This window comes from Nannospalax galili, unplaced genomic scaffold (assembly GCF_000622305.1).
Source record: "Nannospalax galili isolate Female #2095 unplaced genomic scaffold, S.galili_v1.0 scaffold525, whole genome shotgun sequence".
NCBI classification, from domain to species: domain Eukaryota; kingdom Metazoa; phylum Chordata; class Mammalia; order Rodentia; family Spalacidae; genus Nannospalax; species Nannospalax galili.
In genome coordinates, this window is record NW_008353937.1 from 2,112,300 (window position 1) to 2,136,653 (window position 24,354).

Consider the following 24,354-nt stretch of genomic DNA (forward strand, 5'->3'; position numbering starts at 1 on the left):
TTCCAGTACTGGGTGTTTAACCTAAGGCCTCACACCTATAGGAAGGAGCTCTACCACTGAGCTGGAGCTGGAGCCCAGGACACTAATTTAGTTGGAAATGTTCCATAGCTTACCAAAACTAAAAGTTTGTTTTTTCTGAATTTTGTTTTAATTGACTGTATTTCGCTCTGGCTCTTTCCTAATGGGGGAACTCTCTTGTTTCCTTGCGGGGCTTACATGAGGTATTCTTGGAATTTTTGATTTCATCATAGGAGATGGATTTCATCAACCTGGTAAGTTGCTTGTTTACCTTGTTCACCCGCTTTCTCAGTTTTCCGCGTCCCTTTAAGACTCTGTTCTACTGGCTGCTCTTGCAGAAGACCCGGGTTCGAATCCCAGCACCCACATGACATTTAACAACTATCTGTAACTCCAGTTCTAGGGGATCCAATGGCCTCTTCTGTCCCCCACAGGCATTGCACAACACAGGTGCACTTACATACACACAGGCAATACATGCATACACATACAAAAAAACCCTCAAAAAACCAAACAAACCAAAACTGTTCTATTTAGAGATGAAACTTAAAAAAGACGTTTGTACAGATTTCAATCCAATAAAATTCTTTATACAACAAGCACTATTTGAGGAGAACTGATTTGCCTTAGACCTTTTTTTTTTTTTTTTTTGTCTTTGAGACAGGGTCTCCCTAGAACTTGCTATGTAGACCAGGCTGGCCTCAAACTCACAGAGATCCACCTGCCTGTCTCCTAAGTGCTGGAATTAAAGGTGTGCGCCACCATGCCCAACTTGCCTTAGCTTTTTAAAGATGTATATAAATGAAAATTATTTTATTTTCCATGTTGATCTCAAACTCTGGGGCTTCACTGGCTCTTGCCTTGGCCTTCAGGTAGCTGGGTCTACATGTGTGTACCACTATGCATGGCTAAATGAAAACTTTGTGTAGTTTTGAATGTATTTTCACTTTGTATGCTAGCTGGAGAGGGCAGACCATGTCTTCTGTCCCGAGTGCGTGGAGTTGCCTTTGTCCTGCCTTACCCACAGCCAGCAGGCCATCCCGAAGCCCCCACACTGCCTTGTTCTTCAGAGCCCTGTGAGCTACTGCGGTTTTAAAGGCAGTTTCTCTAGTATCCCTGGCTCACTCATTTAGGTACGACTTGTGATTTCAAAGGTCTTCATCAAAGGAGCTGGAGAGTGGTTCAGCACTTAAGGGAGCTGGCTGCTCTTGCAAAGGACCTGAGTTTGGTTCCAGCAACCACATCAGACAATTGGCAACTGCCTGCCACTCCAGTTCCAGGGGGTGTGACACTCTCTTTTAGCCTCAACAGGCACCTGTACTCATATGCGCGTAATCACACACAGACACACACATGCATGTGATTAAAAAATAAAATCCTATGAGAAAAGGTCTTCATCAACAGTAATAGTTCCCATTTTTCCTCAATGTATATTTTTTATTGAATTTTTGTACATTTTGTGCATATAATGCATCTTAATCATATTTAGACCTCCTTCCCCATCTGCACCCTCCCAGAGGGGCCCCCCCATGAATTTCATGTGTTCTGTCATGCATGTTAAGGCCCATCGAGTCAAGTTTGTGTCCCCAGACATCCCTCGGTACGAGTTTATCCACTGAAGTCTAGTGTCTCTCCCTTGGAAGATCAACTCTCCCTCACCCATCAGCTGCCAAGAGTTCTTCAGCTAAGGTTGGGGCTCCTGGCTGTTTCCCTAGTTCTGTGCTGGGTTTTTGTCTGATTTAAGTTTGCATGGGTCTTGTGTATGCTGTCAGTTGTTATGAGCAAGGTCCAGAGGCCAGGCGGATGCTGTTTGCTCGTGGTCATGCAGCATTTCTGGCTCTTACAGTCTTTCCACCCCCTCTTCTGCAATGGTCCCTGAGCCATGGGTGGGTGAGGTTTAATACAGGAGTCTAGTTCAGGGACAAGCACTCCGCAGTCTCTTATTCTCTATACTTTGGCAAGTTGTGTGCATCACACTCTGTTGCATGACAAAGTTCCCATTTAAAAAAATATTTTAAAAGATATTACATGTATGAATGTATTGCCTGCATGTGGGTAAGTGCACCCATGTTGTTCAGTGCCCTTGGAGGTCAGAAGAGGGCATTGGATTCTCCTGAAGTAGAGTTACAATTGTTAGCTGCCATGTGGGTGGTGGGAATCGAACCCGGTCCTCTGCAAGAGCAGCCAGTGCTCTTAACAGCTGAGCCATCTCTCCAGCCCCAATAGTTCCCATCTTGAACACCTGAGAGCTTCAGACCTGTACTAAGTGTCCACCTCACCTCCTGTAGTCTTTCCGTTACTAGCATTGGATCTGACCTCCTTTTGCAGAAAGGCAAAATGGCAGAGACGGTGGCTCTGTGGCTCAGGTCTGCCGACTGTACCATGCTGCCCACCCCCTGCCACCCAGCTTCCCTCCAGTCCTGTTGCTTTCTTCCCTAGTGGTAGAACAATGCGACGCCAACTTTCCCCTTGGAAGTGGGGTGGTGAATTGCCACTGGAAGTGCTCAGAGCATCTGTCTGTGAGGCCTCTTGTCCTGAGTCATCTTTGAGGCATTTCTGTTGAAACTTTGCATAAGCGCCTGGACCCCGGACTCAGAGGTCGTGACTATGTAGCCTGTTGGAAAATTAGAACAAAGCTGTGCAGACGAATGCGCCCTACAAGAGCAGGAGGTCAGAAATGAGTTCGTGGATTTGATTTCAACTCAGGATTTTGTAAGGACTTTGACCTGGCGTCTTGCCCGGGACCATTTCATGCTCCTTCGGATCCTTGGGCTGTTGCTCTTCATGTCAGCCCAGCCCAGCTTTGTCGCCAGGCTTCTGGGGCTCATGCTAACCAGAAGCTTCCCAGGCAAGTGGCTGCCTGGTACTGGAAAGCAGTTGTGCCAGAGCTTTCTCCACAAGGGATCTTTTCTAGATCTTGAAGTCATTCCAGTTCCATTTATAAGCGAGTGTTTATCATTTGCTGTCTTGTTTCATTCATATGTTAGGAATGAGAGAACAGGTTACCAGACTATTACAATTTCCATCTGAATTAAGTTCCACAGGGACTCTGGAGGGTGGAGGCCAGGGCTCAGGAGCCTTTCTTTGCCTGTATTTAGAAGGTGTCTTATCAAGGACCCCAGCCAAGGCCACTGTCTCCAGACTCTGTTGTTATGTTCCGCATGCAGATCCTGGTGAGGGTCTAGGGCTTTCCCAGTGTGCCATGGCGGCATTTGTTGCGCCTATCTCTTCCTTTACATCTCGCCTCCATTTCCTGCCACGGCTGACATTTGTGCCCAAAAGTTCTTCTCAGCCAGAGGCTGTGTCCTATCAGATTCAAGTGTCCATGCATCACAGACCTGATTAGAACACTTCTGGAAAGAGCAGGGTAGCTCTGTGACCTTGGGCGAAGGTTTCTTAGACAAGGACACAGGAAGCACCAACCACAAGAAGGAATTGATAACCTGAGGTCTGTCGGTGAGATGTTCTGCTTATCAGAGGATTCTCTTAGGAAAAAAAATGGCAGTAGACTGGGAGAAAGGATTCACAAAATACACATGACTAAGGACTTAGATTTGGAATGCATGAAGAACAAGCCAGTCTCAGTGGTAAGATGAACAATCTAATTTAGAAAACTGTCAGAAGCTTTGAACAAGTGCCTCGCAAAGGGAGATACACGTGTGGCCAGTAATCATGGTGAAGGGTGCTTGGTACCCTAGTTATCAGGGGAATGAAAACTAACTCCCACAGAACGGCGGAAACCAAAAAGACCGATAACATTAACCGTTGGTGGCCTGTGGGGCGGTTGGTGCTTGGTGGGCTGTGGGGTGGTGTGGTAGTTGGTGGGCTGGTGTGGTGCTCAGTGGGTCTTGGGGTGGTGTGGTACTTATGTGCCATCTCTGTGAGCTCGAACTCATGCTGCTACTCTGGGAAGGTCTGGCAGCCCCAGGGTAGAGGGAGGGGACTCAGTGTGCACATGGACAGGAATGACATTGTGGGTCTGAAGGTACGGAGCCTCTGTGCTGGTCCTGTTGACCTCGGTTTGGAGTTGGGCCATCCTTTCCCCCCGCTGTCCATCACATGTGCCGAACTTACTCTGTTCCTTTGCTTCCCAGCTTACTGGACTCTTTCCTGTGGGTTCTAAGCTGGGGACCAGCCTGTTGTAAGTACACAGGCCCTCAGGGGGGCCCTTTGGCCGCTGCGTCTCCTACTTGCTCTCCCTGGGCATGGTGCCTGCCAGCAGGTGGAAGAATGGGAATGAACTTCTTCTCTTTGACTGTGGGTGAGCAATGGGGCCGGAGAGACAGGGCAGAGTGGGGCTGACGTGGAGGCCTGACATGCCCATGAGGCACCTGGTCGTGTTTTGTGGTACTGTGGGGACCCTGCAAAGTTCACATGGGGCAGCTTCAGTCTCTTCAGATGGCTATAGCAAAATTCTGTGGATTCAGGAGCTTCTGAACAGCAGCGTGTTTCTCCCAGGCCAGGACGCTGGCAGATGCGGTGTCTGGTGAGAGCTACTTCCTGGCTCACAGGTGCCTTGTTCTCACCTGCTGGCAATGCTGATCTTCAGGTCTTTTATAAGGGCTTGAGTCCCATTTAAAAAAAAAAACTATTTTGATTTTATGTATATGAGTGTATTGCCTGCATATGTGTAACTGCACCTGTGTCATGCAGCACCCAAAGAGGTCAGAAGAGGGAGTCAAATCCTCTGGAACTGGAGTTACAGACAGTTGTTAGCTGCCATGTGGGTGCTGGGATTCGAACCCAGGTCTTCCGCAAGAACGACCTGTGTTGTTAACCACTGAACCATCTCTCCAGCCCAAGTTCCATTTGTAAGGCTTCTGACCTGATTACCTCCCAGAGGCCCCACTTGGGGTGACAGGGATTCATAACAAGTTTGAGGAGACACAGATGGTCAGCCTGTGACAGGGTGATGCCTCTGAGATGTGAATCAGGAATGTTAGTCTGGTGAAGTATGTGGATGGGTTGTGGAAGGCAGAGGAAGCCAGGGGCCCCTCTTCTGAGTGGGGCAGTAAGCATCCAGGCAACGACTGTGACCTGGGGCATCAGGAGGAGGGGCTAAAAGAATGCATGTTGGCAGGCTTTCTGGTATGGCTTTGTCCTCACAGAAATATCTAGAAGCCCATTGTCAGGGGCCACAGGCAGAAGAGACTACTTCCTAGGACAGCAGTGTGGGTTTTGCCTGCCTTCCTCCCCAAAGTTGCAGCCAGGTGAGGATCAGATTGGATAGAGCCCTGGCCCCCTAGTCCTCACCTCTGATACTTTCTGGCTGGACAGCGTTGTGGGGCTTGTCAGCACCTCTCTGAGCATCAGGTATCCTTGTCTACAATGGAGCAGTTCTAGCTTGTGAATGCTGTGTTGATTAAATATGGCATGTGGCTTGTGGGCTGTTCTAGTTTGTTTCTCCAATGCTGTGACAAAACACTCTGACCACTACCAACTTGGGGAGGAAAGGGTTTATTTGTCTTACATCTCCTTCATCAGGGAGCTCAAGGTAGGAACTCAGGGCAGGAACCTGGAAGCAGGAGCTGGAGCACAGGCCATGGAGGAATGCTGCTTACTGGCTTGCTCCCCTGGCCCCTGCTCAGCCTGCTTTCTTATGCAACACAGGCCCACCTGCCCAGGGGTGGCACCACCCACAGTGGGCTGGGCCCTCCCACATCACTCATCAAGAAGATGCTCTCAGACATGGCCACAGGCCAGTCCAATGGATGCAATTCCCCAATTGAGGCTCCCTCAACCCAGGTGTGTCAAGTTGACACTAAAGCTGTCCAGCACATGGGCATACAGTAGGTGCTTAGCAGCAGGCGTTACAGTTGCTCCATCACCGTATGTTGGGAGGATCCACCATGGGCCTTAGAAGGAGAAAAACTTGCTGTAAGCCAGGAAGTGTCCAGTGTAAGTTGGGTGGTGTTAAGTGTCATCTAGTCATGTGACTATACATGTTCTGTTCTAAGAAATCGACAGCCATTCCTGCACAAATCATGTTGGATGAACTATTGTTCCTTTACTTTCTTGAAGGATGTTTCATGCCGTGTGTGGCAACCACCTCCTGCCGGGGAACCTGGGCTTCCTCAACAAAATGCTGGATGTGCTTGGGACCCTGGGCTTGTAGAAACTCTCGGGGTGTCCACAGCGGCCCCTCAGAACTGCCTCATTGCAGTGCTGGCAGCCAGAGCCTTGCTTCCCTTGATGTTTCCTTTCTGAGAAGTAGGTCTGTGTGTTTGCTGTTTTCCTTTGGAAGTTTCTTCAAAAGCCTTTGCTTTCTTCCCCTGCTTCAGCTTTCTGAAGAGGAAAAAATTCAGCGCTACAGCATCCTGTCAGAGCTCTACGAGCTGATCGGCTTCCACCGTAAGTCCGCCTTCTTCAAGCGCGTGGCGGCCATGCAGTGTGTGGCCCCGAGCATCGCAGAGCCAGGCTGGAGGGCCTGTTACAAGCTCCTCTTGGAGACGCTGCCTGGCTACAGTCTGTCGCTAGACCCCAAGGACTTCAACAAAGGTACTGGGAGCATCTCTTTTTTTCCATTAATCTCCCATGTTTGAGCGTCTGGCAAGTGTTGTAGGCTGTGGTGGACGCCTGTGGTTCAGATGACTGCACCCTGCCCTGTACAGTGGCTCACAGTAACAGCGTTATGACAGGAAGTCCTGGAGCCCACCTTCCGGACCCATTCTTACATCTGTGTTACTGGGGATCAGAAATCGCCCTAGGGACTATTGCCACAGCCCGTCACCAACAAAACACTTGATGTTCCTAATGATTGTTACTTACCTTGTGAAATTTAGCTAGATTAGCCAAAAATCAATGAACGTTTCAGAAAGAAATATACTTGGATTGATGTTTATATCTACAGCTATGCATTTGGGACAGATTCTTACTCTATGATATTGATAACATTAAAACATAGCTATAAATCTGATAATAAAGATAGAGTAATACAATGCTGCAGTTTGGCAAACGTCAGTGAGTAAGAGGAAAATATCTTCTGTTGGTTCCTGCTTTGGATGGAGACACAGAGCACTTCCTGCAACACAGACACAGGGCTAGTGATGGCTGTGGGTTTCCAGACAGGAGAGCACCGACATGTCCTCTGGGTTGTTTTTGCCACTAGGACACAGACAGATCCCCAGCATCCCCCAAACTTAATCACAAGCCATGTTCCTCCTTCCTTCACCTGCTGGAATAACTTCCAGGTGGTCCTTGGGCTCTGCCCTCCCCTAAGGGTGACACTTTAGCCCCTTACCTGCTCAAGTAGAATTTCACAGTGATGCCAGAACTTCCTAGGAGTGACCGTGTAGTGGGCAGGGCAGTAAGCACAGCACAGGTGTTGTGCGAGCCAACAGGACTTTATGTATTGGCAAGTGTAGGTGGCAGGAGCAGGCGCCATGGCCTGCACCTGAAAGCTCAGCTCTCAGGAGACTGGACACAAATTTGAGGCCAGTTGGTGCTACATAGTGTGTGGGTTCTAGGCCAGCCTGGGCTACAGAGTGAGACCCCGGTCTCAAAACACAGTACAACAAAACAAAACAGAACAAAAACCAAACAGCAAACCCTCCCCTCCCCAATAGTAGGTGGTGGGCAGGTCAGCTCCAGCACTCACTGCACTTTGCTAACCCCTGGCAGATCACAGTGAGTGCTAACACTTTTTTGGGGGATGGGGGAAACAACCCCTTCACCTCTCTCTCCCTTTTTTGTGGTCACATTAGGAACTGAACAGATCCAGGGTCCAGTGGTCCCAAGTCTGTCTTCCAGGATACTGAAATGAGCTTTAAGTTAAAGATCAAGAACTGGGACCAGAGGTGTGCATGACTGAGCAGTCCCGGTTCAGGTGTGGTTCCACCGCAGCTATGTTCTGCAAGGTGGTCCCAAGATGTCCTTACTGCTGAGGGGGCAGGGTAGGACATAAGGGATGATTACTTCTCCTCCAGGGTATGCTGGCCCAAAATGTTTTCTAGTCTCTCAAAGGGATTACTGGGTTGGATAAGCAAAGAGGCCCAGAAGAACAGGGGCTCTCAGGTGGGTGACGAGGAGGCTGTGGCCGTGGAATGCTGAGGGGAGAGACTGGCCTGGGTGGAGGGCCATTTGGTGGTCAGGTGGGGCATCTGGTCTCAGGTGTGGGGCTAGGCAGGGAAGTGCTGTGGCTCTGTGTCAAGTAACTTACTGAGGGAGGGGTTGCACCGCCCCTAGTCCCTGCAAGGTCCTGTGGGAACAGAGCAGCCCTGGAATTTGTCTTCAGAGCCAATGATGTCCTGCCTCACTGAAGTCATGGGGCTGTGAGGGGCAGGCAGAGGCCTGCTGGTCTGCTTTTCCATTCGTGGGACCTGCGGGCTTTGCTCTTTTATGTTGGACTCACAGAAGAACATGCTGTTCCCATGACCTTGCCACAGGTCTCCTCCATCCTGCGTCCTTGCTGAGGGTTCTTTTTAATTAGACATGAACCTTGACATTTATCTATGTTCAGAACCATCAGGGACTGCCAGTCAAGTTAATGTCTTTCATTTGGTTACGTTTTTCTTTTTAAAAAAAGATTTTTATTGATTCTTTGAGGACTTGCTATAATGTATTTTGATCATATTCACACACCCCCATCTCCTCTCTTGTCCTTCCCCTTCCCCATCTTCCTACTGCCCTTCACATCATGTGACAAGGTCTGATGAGGTAGCCCAGGCCAGCCTAGAACTCTGTTCTCCTGCCTCAGCCCCTCCTTTGCTAGGAGTACTGGTGTACACCACCGCCCACAGCTCTGCAATATCATTTTGAAGTGAATTCTGATCTTTGCTTAAAAAAATTGTTTTTAACATCCACTTCTCTTTCTGTGTGCACTTGCATACAGTGCCTACGTGGAAGTCGGAGGACCACTTGTGGGAGTTGGTTCTCTCTTGCCATGTGAGTTTTAGAAATCAAACTCAGGTCACGAGGTTCGTTGGCAAGCACACTTCTCACTGAACCATCTCGCTAGCCCATCTGTGCCTTTTAATCTCAGCCGTTGGTATTGTACGCAAAGGGTCAAGAGTGGATCTGGGACCCTTTCCCATAGGTCTTCTGGTCTGCAGAGATCCCTCGCCTCTTGCTCTGTGCTGGACACTGTGCTGAGAGTTGGGGTGGACGCAGGATGCTTCGAGTTCCTGACAGGTCGTTTGTTGTATTTGTAGCCCATCAGTGTTCTGGGCTAAGGTATGTGGTGGCTCGAGCTTTAATTTCCAGTTACCTGATGGGTATATTGAGCGTTGTTTTGGTATGTGCTTTTTTGCCTTCTGAATCTCTTCTTTACTGACCATGTGCGCATTTCGAAGCCAGATTCTTTGATGTGTGATGTGTGTGACATTCCTTTATCCGTGTCTAGCTGGTGCTCTCTCCCTCTGTGTCCTGGTTTCTCATTGTTAGGTAGTTCATCTGTAGAGCAGTGGTTTTCAATTTTAACAGCATCTACTTGGTTAACTCTTTCTTTTGTGGGTGGTAACTTGGGGGTTTTGTCTAAGAAACCATTATTATGCCAAATGCCACTGATATTTTTCCTGTATTAACTTGTAGGCATCTCATAGATCTTGAAGTTCTGTAAATGTGTAGAAGCTTCTAGAAAGTTGCATTTTCTGTGGCGGTCTCTGGCCCATTTTGGTGTACTGTTTGTGAAGTTTGTTGCCTGGCTGGTGGCCGTCCTGTGCCCCAGCTGACCTGCGGGGGGCCCAGCTCTGCCCTGGCAGGGGGCTGTGCTCCTTTGTCCGAGCTCTAGTGACTGCATGGATGTGGTGTATGTCTGCGCTCTCTGTTCTCTTCTAGCAGTTATGTTGTTTGTTCTTTTGCCAGAACCACACTGCCTTGATTACTGTTGCCTTTTGGTAAGTATTGTGGTCAGGATATTTTTATTTATTAAAAAAATTGCCCTTTTTGGACATTACAAAGAAGTGGTTGTTCACAAAAGTGGTTGTTCACATTTAGGTTCCATTTCCTGGTACTTTACTGGTGTTTAGAGCAGCTGCCATGCAGGGTCATGCTTTTGGGCTAGGCCTGCTTGGCTTTTGCCCAGAGTTTGTCCTACCCACAGCCTTGCCAGGCTCCATGCCTCTGGGTGTATATGCCCATGGAGCATCCATCTCACGTATACCAAGGCAGGCTGTGGCCTCAAGCTAATGGTTTCCCGTGAGTAATCTTTCCCCATGGTTTAGTGGGAAAAGAGAGACTGTGAGCTCCGTGCGACATGTGAGGGGACAGACCCAGGATGCCATTATTGACTGTGCATGACCTTGGCCAAGTCACCCATGTCCTGTGCTGTGCTCTGAGGACAATGGTTTATCTGGAAGGTTGGATTTCTTCCTTTGGAGTACTGAGGATGGTGTTCAGCATGTTTGTTGTTGGTGTGAGATGAAGTTCTGACCAAAGCCAGGTGTTCTTTGCAGATCTTTCCTGAGGCTGCTGGAAGGGGTAAGAGAAAATGCACAGGGTATTAAGGGCTTGCGAGACAGTGACCAGCTAGCAGAAGTCCATTGCTGGAGGGCCTCCTGGGGCCTTGGTCATGTTGACTGGGGTTGAGGGCAGAGTTCTCTGGATGCTGAAAGGCTGAGAGTTACTGACAGAAAGAAAAGAAAAGGCCACTTAGTCTGAAGAAGGGAGAGATGAGTGTCTAGCTGAGTTCTGCTGTATTCTGGCCAATTTTGTTGGGGTAAGGGGTGATGCTTGGAAAGAGAAGGGAGAGATTTTTGAGCACCAAATGATCACTTTATAGAGATGGGAAAGTGGATTTTAAGAGGTTTCAATGTGCCCTGTGAGTGGAAGCCCCGTTAGGTGTGCTCCTAAGAGACTCTAGAGGAGCTGAAATGGCTTTTCATTGACGTCTTTCCCACATCTTTGCCTGTCTCTCAGGCTGGCTTCAGGGGAAAGCTAGCTAGCCACTTGGGCTTTGCACAATTCACACCAGGAAGGGACGGATTCCCTATCCTGTGTGTGAACATATGAGGGCTCTGGTGGCTTGACCTTCTCCCAGGGACACACATCCCCTGCTCGTCACTTGCCTGACTCCCCGGTCACCCTCCGGGACAGCCCGGCGCTGATTCTTCTGAGAGTTCCTATGGGGGTTCTGTGAACAGAGTATGTTCCTTTCGTCCGTCCTTTCTCCCTAACCCATCCTACTTGCTCCTACTCGTAGCCCTTCTGTGATTTGGGAACATACCTAAGAAGGCTTTGGGGTGGTTACTGAAGACCCACCCCTCCCTGGCATCCCACCAGCCCCACAGTGGCAGCTCCACCGTCCCCGGGGTCCCACCGGCACTGGTAGCGTCCCTGTGAAAAACCTGAAGGGCAGACCTGGCAAGCAGCCATCACGGTCCCCCGGCCGCTTACTGAATTTTCTCCTTGCCCTTCGTTGGGAAGTCTGGAGTGGCATACTTCTTTTGAAGAATACAGCAAGTGATTCTGTCCCTGCTTCTTGGACTTCCATTTCAGGAGGGGACACTTGTCATCATACCACGAAAGGAGTCTGAGAAAGAGGGTGAGGGAGTAGCTAACAATAAACACCACTTTAGGCCCCATCTCCCTGTTGCCTTGGACACTTTAAATGTTTCTTAGAGAATTAAATGGAAATCTACTTAAGCCTTGTACTGTGGATAAAAGGCTGGTTGTTAGTATACTGGGGTCCTGAACTATTCTGTCTTTCTCTCGAGGTGAGTGTGCTCTGGCAGGTTCAGAGGGTTGACTTAGGGTCTGCCTTGTGTGGTGTGTGTACTTCCCGGCTCACAGGGCCACATCTTACATTTTAACCTCATTTGTGCCCTGCGTGTGAAGATTCTGCATTTTTCTTTTTGTTAAACCTTTTCCTAAATGATAGATGAAATGTTCCCTAGGAGCTTCTTGATGTGGCCAATGGATTCGCCATTGAATGGCAGCTGCTGATGACTTGGTGAACTTTCAATTATAAGACTGTGGGAAATTTTATCATCGACTCATAGACTGCAAAGCTGTCATTAAAATCTTTTGTGTCTTATAGGAGGGGCACCGTGAGTCACAGAGATGTTACTCTGTGCAGACCGTTTACTGCCGAGCACATTTAGACACGATCTTAACCATGTTCACCTGTGGTAGGAACTGGACCATTACCTGTGTGGACAAAATATCAACCAAGTGATATTCACTGATTTATCATGTGAGAAGGAGCCCTTGGTTTGTCCGTGCTCAGAACAACTAAAATTGTTGACAGTGTGGCTAGCGTAGTCGTGACTTTGATTTTTAATCCTCTTAAGATTCTCTTTGGTTGTGATGTTTGGTTCTAGCCCCTTTGCTGAGGTAGAAATAAAGGCGGGGATGTGGCTCGTTCCCTCCTTCTTACTGGTGCATGAAGGTGCCACCACTGCATAGTGCAAGAAGTTTCTGGAAGATAGGTTGCATTGTGGGAGGTATTGTGGGGGTGTTTGTGTAAATGTTGGGTCAGCTTCCAAGGTTTCAGTTAATATGTCATAATGAAATATCTTCGAATACAGGGGCTTGAGGAAATGGAGGAGTCGAACCCACTGCCCAGATGGCATTCTCCTCACGCTTTTGCCACATTGGCTGCGTTTTTGCTTGCTTGCTCCTTTTTCTACTCTCTGTTGAAGCACCTCCTGGAAAGTCCTGGGAACCACACCCTTCCACCCTCACACACCTGAAGTCCTGCGAACCACACCCTTCCACCCTCACACGCCTGGAGTCCTGGAAACCACACCCTTCCACCCTCACACGCCTGGAGTCCTGGGAACCACACCCTTCCACCCTCACACGCCTGGAGTCCTGGGAACCACACCCTTCCACCCTCACACGCCTGGAGTCCTGGGAACCACACCCCTCCACCCTCACCCTGAAGATGAAGGGAATTCTCCTGCACCAGCTTTGTGTCTACCCACGTGCTTGTTAAGCACCTGCCAGGTGCCAGGCCTCCCTCCCGACATTAAAGATCCTTGGGTGAATAAGACACATCATAGGCTACCGGGGCCATGAAGAGCTGATGGAGGAAATGAAAACATGAGCTCACAGGGCCTCACTCTGCCTGCTACCAGGTGGAGTCTGTCTGTTTCTGGGCACATGCAGAAAATGGAGTGGTCAGCTGCCCAGGCCAGGAGGCAGGAGAAGAAGTCAGCAGGAGTCATGACAGACATTCTGGTAGATAAGCTGCTGGAGGTTAGCATGTAGGAAGCAGTGTCCATGCTCACTGCGTGGTAGAAGAGGCCTTTTGTGCTCTGACATTGTCAGTTGACATGGACTGACTTCCTAATTCTGCAGCAGCTCTCGCTCTGATAGGGTAAGCACATGGTCCGGTCCTCAGATGTGGGAATTCAGGACACAAGGGGAGAGGGATTTTGACACATAAGTAGGTGATTTCCCCCAATAACTACACCAACAGAGATCTGGTATGCGGAGGATTCATTCTCAAGGCAATAATGGAGCAGGTTGGATCATTAATCATTTCACAGTTAAGAGTCAGAGGTTGACGCTGCATGTTAACCACATATATTCATTGAGTCATAATATTAGCATTTATCAGCTAACATTTATTGGGAAGTTAGGATAAAGTACTAAAGCACTTTAAATGGGTTGCTTACAGCCTTGTGACGAGTGGGACCCTGGCAGATGTGCCACCTCCTCGCCCACCCACCTCCCATGCCTACCAGTGGCTGCCATTGTTTTCTGGGTTCCTACAGCATTCACAGCATATGTGCCTTCCAAGGGCTTATCTGCACAGAATGTATACCCCGTGAGGGACGGTACTCTGTTCCTCCCTGACTCTTTCCTGTATCTGCCTTGTTTGAGGTGCCTAGTAAGTACATGTTAACTGTGACTCTCCTGAACTGTTGGAGGGTTCCAGTGAGTGTCAGTTTTGTCTGAGCCTGAATGCACCTGTGTGTGATTTTGTGATCTAACTCTTGGATCAGTGATTTACCGACCTGGCCCTGGACAGTCATTGGGTAGGGGTGAAAGGTCACCTGACTCCTTTCAGGTGCTGGAATCAGTACCTGGGTGCAGAGTGCAAGTGCAGCATATACTTTAAAGTCTACAGATTTAGTCATCCTCATAAAAATTCCAGCAACATTCTTCACAGAACTAGAGGACGACAACCTTAAAATTCATATGGAAACACAAAAAATCATAGATAGCTAGAGCAATCCTAAGCTGGTGGTGTCACGTTACCTGACCTCAAACTATCCTATGGAGCCATAGTGACAAGGACAGCTAGGTGACACACAAAAACAGACACGTGGGACCCAGAAGAGGACCCAGAAGCAGACCTCCACACCTGTGGACACTTAATTTTTGACAAAGGTTCAAAAACATATACTGGGGCAAAAAACAAACAACCTACTCAATAAACTGTGCTGGGAAAACTGGAAAGCCACTTGCAGAAGAATGAGGTTGGAGCTTTCTCCTACTCTACACAAAAATTAACTCAAAGTGGATCAGCTACTTTAAAATGTTTTGTTTATTTTTATTTTATCTGTTTGAATATTTTGCCTGCCTATATATGTGTTCCACAGTGTGTAGTATCTTCAGTGGCCAGAAGAGGGCATCAGATTCCCCTGGAACTGGAGTTATGGACAGTTGTTAGCTGCCATGTGGGTGCTGGGACCTGAACCTGGGTTCTCTGCAAGAACAGCTGGTACTCTTGACTACTCAGCCATCTCTCCATCTCTCTAGCCCTCACCCCCTTTTAAAAACCTGTATGTAGCCCCAGCTGTCCTGGAACTATGTAGAGGAGGCTGGCCTTGAACTCACAGAGATCTGCCTGCCTCTGCCTACCGAGTGCTGGGATTAAAGGTGTGCGCCACCACGCCCGGCTTATTATTTTTATCTTTATGTGTATGAGTGTATTGTCTGCATGTATGTAAGTGCACCTGTGTTGTGCAGTGCCTGCAGACGACAGAAGAGGGTGTTAAGTTCTCCTGTAACTGGAGTTGTGGACAGTTGTTAGCTTCCATGTGGGTGCTAGGATTCAAACCCGGGTTCCCTTCAAGAGCAGTCAGTGTTCTTGACCATTGAGGCAGCCCCTAAAATGCTTTAATTTAAAACGTGAAACACTGAAACTGCTAGAGCGAAACAGGAAAATCACTTTAACGTACAGATACAAGCAAAAACTTTCTTAATAGAACCCCAATTCACAGAAAATTGCCTCAGCAATTGGCCAATGGAATTACATGGTGTTAAGCAGCTTCTGTACAAAGGAAACCATCAACAGAGAGCAGAAAGCCTGTGGGATGGGAGGAAGTCTTTGCCAGCTGTACTTCAGACAGGGAGTTAATATCCAAAATGTACAAAGTACTTAAAAAATTAAATACCAAGACAGAACACAGAGCCAACCAGTAAATGGGCAAATGAGCTGAACAGATGGTTCTTTAAAATTTTTTTATGTGTATGAGTGTATTGCCTGCATGTAAGTACCCATGTCATGAAGTGCTCATGAAGGTTATAAGAGGGTGTCTGATATCCTGGAATTGGAGTTAAGGACAGTTGTTAGCTGCCGTGTGGGTGCTGAGACTCAAACCTGCCTCCTCTGTAAGAGCAGCCAGCGCTCTTAACTGCTGAACTATCTCCAGTCCTGAATAGATAGTTCTTTGAAGAAGAAATCCAGATAGCCACTAAATATTTTGAAAAGCGTTCCACATCCTTAGTGAGAAGAGAAATGCCAATTAAGACTGTTACAAGAGTTCCTCTCACCCCAGTCAGAAAAGGCTGTCACCAAAAACAAGACGAGAAATGCTGGGGAACGTGTTGGAAAGGGAAACCCTTATCTATTGTTAGTACGATTATCAGTTGCAGCCACTATGGAAACCAGTGTGTGTGTAGGGGTTCCAAAAAATTAAAAATGGAACCAGCATATGACTCAGCTTTGTCAGTTTGGGGCATATACCTAAAGTGCCCTACCGCAGAGTCACTGTGGCCATGATTATTGCTGCTCTAGTCACGAGAGCACAGAAATGAACCAGCCTAGATGTCTATCAGCAGACGGGGGCATATCCACAATGAAGTTCTATTCAGCCATGAAGAATAAAATTGCATCATTACAGCTGACTGGCTGGAACTGGAAAATACATCAAGTGACGTAACACAGGCTCAGACAAATGCCACATGCTTTCTCCCGTCTGTGGATCCTAGCTTCTGATTCGATATGTGTGTATTTATGGGGGAGTGGGTATGGGTGGTTTAGGAGGTGAGAAAGCGGTCCATGAGAGGTAAAAGGATTGAAGAAAGCGGGGAGGGGTGGGTACTCGAGCACACAGGGCACTTAAGTGGAAAGCGGGTACTGAGGGGAAGATCCAGGCAGGAGGCAGGCGGGGAGGTGAGGGAGAGCAACCAGTACTTGCTGCTCTTCCAGAGGAGTTCAGTTCCCAGCACCACAGCCACCTGTAACTTTAGTTCCAAGGTATCCGATGCTACTTTTTGGCCCCTCTGAGCAGTAGCTCTCTCTCTCTCACCCTCCCTCTCTCCCTCCCTACCCCCTTCCTTCCCTCTCTCTCACACACAAATAATAAAAATAAATCTTTTAAAAATAAAAAAATGTCTTAGGAAGTCTGTTATGTGTACGCTAATTTAAATAAGTCTTTGTGTGGGACTCCTTGCATCCCACTGTGGAGATCCTGCAGGGGGCAGTCTCCTGGGTGCCCCAAGGACCATCTACCAGGGAAGGAGGCCCCAGGAGGGGGAAGGATGTCTGTGACAGACCTGCAAGGACTCAGACGTGTCTGTAGTCATTTAGTTCAGTTCCCCCACTGTCACACTTAGGCTCTCACAACACTGAGCCCCCCACCCCCCACCCCGCTTCCGTGGCTTCTTGAAAGTTTTAAGGTGGAAACTGTAGATTTGGTCATTGACAAGGGGAGCAGAACCCGTGACTCTAGGTTTCTGATTCTTCTTTAAAAAAAAAAAACTTTTAATTACATTTTTGTTTGTTTGTGTGTGTGTGTGTGTGTGTGTGTGTGTGTGTGTGTGTGTGTCCATCTAGAGGTCAGACATCAACTTGAAGGTGTTGGTTCATCTCCTTCTTCCATGTGGGTCCCAGGGATTGAACTTGGTCGTCAGACTTGGCAGCAGGCACTCTAGCTCCTGAGCCATCTTACCAGCCCGGATTCTGGTTCTTAAGGAAATACTTTTGAGTCGGCTGTGCAACCAAACTTCCTACCTTTACTTTAAATCATGCCAATTTGTCTGGGAAGGAGGCACTGTCAAAGTCCCTTGCTAACCTTTTTATCTAGTTTAGCTACCCACTCTTATGCTTTAGAGAAAGAGTGTAGCTTTCCATTTAATGTCCTTGATTATTGATAGCAAGGACCCATCCCATGTCAGCATTGGGAAAATGTCTGTGACTCAATGCATGCCGTTGGAAACAGTCTTTTTCTTGGAAGCTTATTAGGGTTGTTTCATTGGGGAACTTTTGAAATCATGCCTTCATAGAAGGAAATATAATGTTAGATGTATTTTTTTCTTTTGGTGCTAGGATTGGAACCTGGCACCTTGTATGTGTTCGACAAGTGCTCCACCACTTAACTCTGTACCATGGCAAGACATTTAAAAATTAAAAATAAAAATTATGTGTATGAGTGTGTTGCCTGCATGTAAGTTCACCTGCGTCATGCAGTGCCCGCAGATGTCAGAAGAGGGTGTCCAATTCCCCTGCAACTAGAGTTAAGGATGGTTAGCTGCCATGTGGGTGCTGGGAATTGAACCTGGGTCCTCTGCAAGAGCAGCTGCCACTTTTAGCCTCTGAGCCATCTCTCCAGCCCCCAGGGTGAGACATCTTTAATGTATGAATGGGAAGTATTTGTTATGGCCCTTTGTGTTTGAAATTGAGCAGGTTGTCCTTGAGCCTCCACATTCACACCTAACCTTGACATCTGCCCTTCATGATGCTCTTGACTTCCACCACAGGCACACACCGAGGTTGGGCTGCTGTGCAGATGCGCCTGCTGCATGAGCTGGTCTACGCCTCCCGCAGGATGGGGAACCCTGCGCTGTCTGTGCGGCACCTGTCCTTCCTCCTGCAGACCATGCTGGATTTCCTCTCGGATCAGGGTGAGTGGACTCATAGTTGCTCCTTTCCCTCTGGCCCCATGTGTGGGCACCCGGGTGTGGGTGTGGTGGGCTGGTGGTCTTGCTCTCCCGCTTCTCACTGGTGCAGGTACCTCGTTCTGCCCTGCCCTGGGTCATCCTTCCCCTCCTTACCTCCTTGAACCCCCTTTTGTTCCCTCACACCTCTCCTCTGGGAGTTCACTACCCTGTTTATTTCTCTCCTCAGTCTGTGGCTTCCTCCTCTGCCTCCCACTTAGGCTCTCTAATCGTTATTTCCTTGTCTCTTGTACCTGACAGGAAGCATCTTACTGGAGGAGGGATTTATTGTGGCTCATGCTGTGAGGGGGTACAGTCTGTCACGGTGGGCATGGCTTGGTGGGCGGTTTCTCTGTGGTGGCGGAAGTGTGCAGTCCTCGTGTCTCTGCAGAACAGGAAGTGAGGTCAGGCCCCAAACCTTAAAGCCAGCTTCCCCAGTGACCCCCATCTCCCAAAGGTTCCACAACCTCCCACCTCAGTACCCATGAGGAATGTTTTGCATCCAAACATAGTTGGTGCCCCGCTGTCTGCCAGCACTTTATATGGTGTGAGTACCACCATGTGAGAGTTGTAGCAGCATGCAAGCCCCACGACACAGCTCAATGGATTTTCACCGCGTGGTCCCGTCACTGATGGCATCCAGGTGGGAAATGGAACAGCCAGAGGCTGAGGCCCTTGGTGTGCTTCTGAGCACTGCTGCCTCTGGGGACTTTCTGGCCAGCTTCTAGAACTGTAGGTGAGGGTGCCGTGGTGCTCCAGGGGCCACAGCATCTGCCCACTCTCCCAGGCGGTCCTCCTCCCAGCCTCCTCCCTGGTTTTGTTTCTCACCCTGTCTGGCTGCTGCCTACTTTGGGGGTATCTGTGTATTTCATACCGGCCCAGGTCTGTTTACTCTGTGGCTCCTGGGGTGGCTCTCTGGACTGTCTTCTAGGTCCTAGGGAGTCAGGATGTCTGAAAAGTTACTTGGTAGCTTCCTTATCAGACCTGCCTTTCCACCTGTGCCCTCAGCTGCTGTTGGTCTGGGGCCCAGCTGGGTTCTAGGGGAGGTGCCAGCTGCTGTGGGTTTGCTGTATGGCTTATTAGGAAGGACTGCTGTGATCAGGAGCCACTAAGGGGGGAGAAAGAAGCAAGATGTCAGAGGGAGACATGTGCAGCCCCAGCCGAGGTCCCAGGGACGTGTGGGGCTCGGTGCAGCCCTAGCCGAAGTCCCAGATGGCCATGGAGAACTGGGGCTGGGACATCCCTGCATTCCTGTCACGGTGTTCCACAGCCAAGCCTCTTCACTCCTTCCCTAACAGTAACTGGATGCAGATCACCCTTGGGGATGTGGTTCTCGTCAGCAGCCAGGGGACACAGGCTTAACTGCCTGTGGGGCGTCTGCTGCTGGATGGTTCACCAGTGAGGTCTGCTCTTTGTGCTGAGGGGCTGGGTCCTCATGTTTCTGCCTGGGTGCTGGATGCACAGTGCTGCTGGGAAGGACAGGTGCAGGAGGCACCTGTCCAGCTGAGGACTGCTCTGTCCAGCTGAGGACTGCTCTGAGAGGGCAGCACCCTCACATGTGAGAAGTTACTACTCTGCTCTGAAAGGTGGCCAGGAGTGCACATCACTGTCCACTCCCAAACGGCACCATCCCGGCAGCTTCCACTCAGGTCTCACGTGGCTCGACTGCCCCATTCTGATTCCTTGTTCCAGTGTTGGCTGAGTTTTGTGCATTTGGTCTGCACACTGCCTGTCTCCTCCCCACTGCTTCCCTGACTGGCCCCTTTCCTGGAACTGAAGCAGACCCCTCCAGTCCAGAATAGCACAGTTGCTCATCTCCTGGGGCCACAGTAAGGTCTAAGTGTGTTGAGTTCCCAGAAGCTCAGAGACCTGAAGCTACACTCAGCACTAATGATGGGCACCCTCAGGACAAAGCTCCTTTGCACTAAAGGGAGAAGATTCCCATCACCACGTGGGTGCTTTCCAGAGTTTCATTCATACGTTTTTCAAGAGTGACCTTGGAGCTCAGGAAACCAGTTCAGAGTCCTGACTTGCCGGGATTTCAGGGTCATCCGTCAGACATCTTCTTTCCTCCAGCTCCTGTTTCTGTTACTACTGTTCTGAAAGTGCTCACCACTTCCAGTGGCTTGGCACCCCCTCAGTGCACAGTGCCTGCCGTTCTCTATTTACCATTCCTGGTGACCGAGTGCCTGGCTGTTGTAACAGGGGCCCCACAGACTACTAGGGCAGCTTCTCTGAGCATGGCTGTCTCCCTTGACTTTGTCCTGTGTCTCAGTTGATGTGTCTTCATCTCCTGCAGCTGTCAGCAGTTGGGCACCATGGATGCTGCCCAGTGAATGACCCACTGCTCAGCCTTTCAGTGACATTGGATGGAAAGCTAGGACGAACTTCCAGAATGGTGGGGTCTCCCAGTGGGGTGGCACGGAAAGGGTCTCTTTTTTCACTCTGTGGCCTTTTGCCTTCTCTAGCCCCTTGCCACTGACACCCCCGCCCTCGCCTATTTCCCTGGGATTTTGTGAATTGCCCCAAGACCTAGCGACTCTGAAGAGACAGAACCGCACCAGGGCTAGGCTCTCGAGTGCCCCCTGACCCATGGCCTTAGTCAGGACCCTGTCCTCTTGTCTTGGGTCCCCACGTCTCACATAGTGTCATGTCTTTCCAGGTGGTGCTGATGTGGCATGCTTTCCCTAAGTGGCTAACATTGCACCTGCCTTCCTGCTGGGTCTTGAGCTGCCTTCCCATACACTTCCTTCTACAGCAGGGTCAGGCACTTTCCTTTTCCTCATGGCTCCCCCAGGCCTCTGCTTCCTTTGGGGACCTTTCACAAGTCCTCAGCACGCGGAGTCCCTGCCTTTATTTTCTCCCTCATGCGTAGCCACAGGTGTCATTATGAGCTGCTGTGTATTTGCGTGGTCGGCGGCTTTCTTGTCTTCAGAAGTATTTTCTGTTTCGTTGGCTCTTGCATTTCTCAAGGGCACACAGCCGTGTCACCCCCTTCCGGTGTCCTGCAGTTTACACAGGACATTGGAAACATTTAGGGCTTGTTAGATGTCTGAGCTTGAACAAGGGACCATCAAGTGGAGTGATCACTCCGCTCTCCTCGTCAGGCTGATGAGCTTGACCTTCTCTCCAGACAGATGGGACTTTGTTCCTGTGCTACAACCAAGCGCATACAGGACTGACAACCTTGTAGCTGCCTCTGCATGTGTCGAGCTCTGCTCTGTTTCTGTCGTCTCACCCCCTGTCCGTGGTGGACCATCCCTGCTGTCATTCTCCTGTGCTCGGCTGTGGCGCTGAGTGTTTGAACTCAAGTTCGGCCTTTTTCCTCAGGTGGCGGTGTGGAGTCCTGCTGGGCCTCAGCAAGCCTTGTCTCTTGTCCTTTCTTCCCCTTTCTTTTCTTAAAAAAATTATTTATTATTTTTATTGTATGGGTGTATTGCCTGTGTGTGTAAGTACACCTCTACATGGTCATGAACTGCTCTCGTGGCCAGAGTGCTCAGGTTAGCACACTTTATGCTCGGCTCTCCTACCAGCCATCTCTACGGCCTGGAGTCCTGATGGCACTCCTTCCTCCTCCTTCCCCCAGCCTCCTCTCTGTGACTTGCAGCCTATGAAACATGCACCTCCCCAGTTTCCTGATCCATCCTTGCAGCCACTTTGGGTGTGTGGCAGCCTGGACGGCCAGGCCTCCAGAGCATCTGGGACAACCAACATGGTAGCTTGGGCATGCTTCTCCTCCAGGAACCTGGAGCTCCGAGTACTGTGGGTTTCTTGAAACTATCAAATGTTTTTATTGGGAAGTAACTCACATACCATATAATCCATCCACTGAAAGTTCATTAGCATAGTCACAGGTTTGTGCCACTGTGAGCAGAAGCAGCGCTGATTCATGCTGCAGCACAGACAGCCCTCAACACATTCCACCACCAGAAAGAGCCGGCACAAGTGAGCTCCCGCTGGTGTGATCCAGACGGCAGAGGATGGACCCGCCGTGCGGAACCAGCATACTCTAGTGTTCTGCATGAGCACCACCCTGTTCTCCAGTCATCTTGAGGGCAGACTAGCAATCCTGTGCCCTGGGGTGCTCCTGCTGGTGGGCACGCACCACATTGCCCTCATAGCAGCTGCCTCAGAAGGAGCGCCTGATGTTGAACGTAAGGGCATCGGAAGCGAGTGAAGGACCTGGTCCCCTGACACCGAGGTCCGAGCCAGCCATCCCCAGCCTCTCAGCCCCTCTGCTTCTGTCGTCTTGCATAGTCCACAGCCACCAGTTTCCAGAGCAAGGGTCCATTTCTGTCCTGCTCTCCTCTGTCAGCAGCACCTGACATGGTGGAGCACATACTCTGTTCAGTCTTCCGTTCCTTTCCTCAGGTGCGGAGGCGTGTGCAGTGATGCATCCCTCAGCCAGTTGTCGGGTCCTCATCCTCCTCTGATTTCTGTGGACTGGACATTGGACTCAGGGCCTGTTTCTGGTCCTCTTGTCTTTGTTCATATGCCTGGGCCATCCCTACTCAATCGTATGCCTTTAAATTCTGTTAAAAATATACGTTAATAGCTGGGCGTCGTGGTGCACTCCTTTAGTCCCAGCACTCAGGAGGCAGAGGCAGGTGGATCTCTGTGAGTTCCAGGCCAGCTTGGTCTACATACTGATTTCCAGGCCAGCTGGGGCTACAGGGAGACCCTATCACAAAAAGACCAAAAAAACTCCCCAGCCCCTCAAGAAACCCCCCAGAAACACATTAATGCTTTAGAATACATTCACAGATATGCACACTTATTACTGCAGTCAATTCTAGAACATTCCATTACCTCAAAAGGAAGCCCTGTACCCATAGAGATGTGGCATGTGTTGGCCACCATGTTTTTGAATGCCTTAAAAATCAGTGCTTCCCCCCCCCCCCCTTTTTGATACAGGGTATCTCACCAGGACTTGATCTTCCTGATTAGGTGAGGCTGGCCGGCCAGGAACCCCGGGCATCCTCCTGTCTCTGCTTTCCCAGGCTGGGATTACAGCCACACACCACCGTGCTAGCTTTTTACTTGGGTGCTGAAGATTGAACCCAGGTCCTCATGCTGTGTGACAAGGGCTTTACGGACTGAGCCATCAGTGCCTTCCTTTGTTTGCCTTTTTGGGGGTGGGAGGGGGCTTGTTTTGCTCTTGTAGAGAACACTGCAGTAGACATCTTTGGGTGTCTGGCTTTGTAGCGGGAGACAGGTTTATCCAGTGAGGACTTATTGGGTCATCAGCTCTGAGTATTTGTCTGTGTTGAGACGCATTGCCAGATTGCCATGAGAGGACGGCTCAGACTGGGCTTCTGGCAGCAGCACCCTTATCCATTATGTGTGGAGTGGGCTGCCTTATTGTTTAATTTGTATTTTCTTGGCAACTGGCAAGGTTGGTTATTTTTGCAGTGCCTGTTTACCATTGAAATTCTTTTTATGTGAAACTCTTCTAAGAGGTACTAATTGGGCCTCTTGCTTTATTCCATCTTTACTGAAACTTTGACTTTGGTTAGTATCCTGGCCACTGTGCTGGGGTGATACAGGTTCAGTGGTTACCCAGGGCCATCCTGGCTCTCCAGGATAGAGCTGCCCTCAGCTCTAACCTAGTGCCTGAATGTGAAGGACCCCTTATGTGCTAAGGATCTGCATATCACTTACGTGGACTCAGGGGACCTGGATGGCTATAGAGGGCTTGGAAGGATTAGGCCACTTCCTGAGAGTCTCTTTTGTTCTACCCTGAAGCTACAGTTTCAAGACAGTCTGCATTAACATGTTAGGATATGTTGTCTCAGCATGGTTTGACACTTAGAACTGTTGTTGAACTCTGGGATTTTGTCTTGCTGAAGGAAGATTAGTTTCTAGTCCACGTGTATAAATTAGCAGTAGTATGGAGCTCACTCACCTGACCTGCCATGGACACATTTTTCTTTGCTGACTGAGTCAAGTTCTTTTCCCTTAGTTCATCCTACCTGGCCCCTCACCAGACTGGCCCTGGTCTGTTGCTTACTCAGTGTTGGAGGGGTCCTGGGCATCCATCCTTCCTCTCACCTTTCTTTCCAGAAATATCATGACTTTTCTCCCAGAAAGGCAGTTTGGAGGAATAGACCTGTCCTTGATGGCTGTTCTGGTTTGTTCTCTTCACTGCTGTGACAAAATGCTCTGACCACTACCAACTTGGGGAGGAAAGGATTTATTCAGCTTACATCTCCCAGGTCGCAGTTCATCAGGGAGCCCAAGGTAGGAACTCAGGGCAGGAACCTGGAGGCAGGAGCTGGAGCACAG

The 24,354-nt window shown here is 49.4% G+C and overlaps 1 protein-coding gene across 4 annotated transcripts in view; it reads left to right on the plus strand.

The window, feature by feature from the left end:
* Nucleotides 1-24,354, plus strand: part of Trappc9 (trafficking protein particle complex 9) — a 551,206-nt gene that overhangs the window by 60,354 nt on the left and 466,498 nt on the right. For 3 of the 4 annotated variants that reach the window (XM_008851069.2, XM_008851072.2, XM_017802700.2), the window contains 2 exons: nucleotides 6,300-6,516; nucleotides 17,893-18,036. In XM_008851069.2, the coding sequence (XP_008849291.1) occupies nucleotides 6,300-6,516; nucleotides 17,893-18,036 (361 nt within the window). The remainder of the gene's footprint in view (nucleotides 1-6,299; nucleotides 6,517-17,892; nucleotides 18,037-24,354) is intronic. The other variant, XM_029555013.1, reaches the window with a different exon arrangement.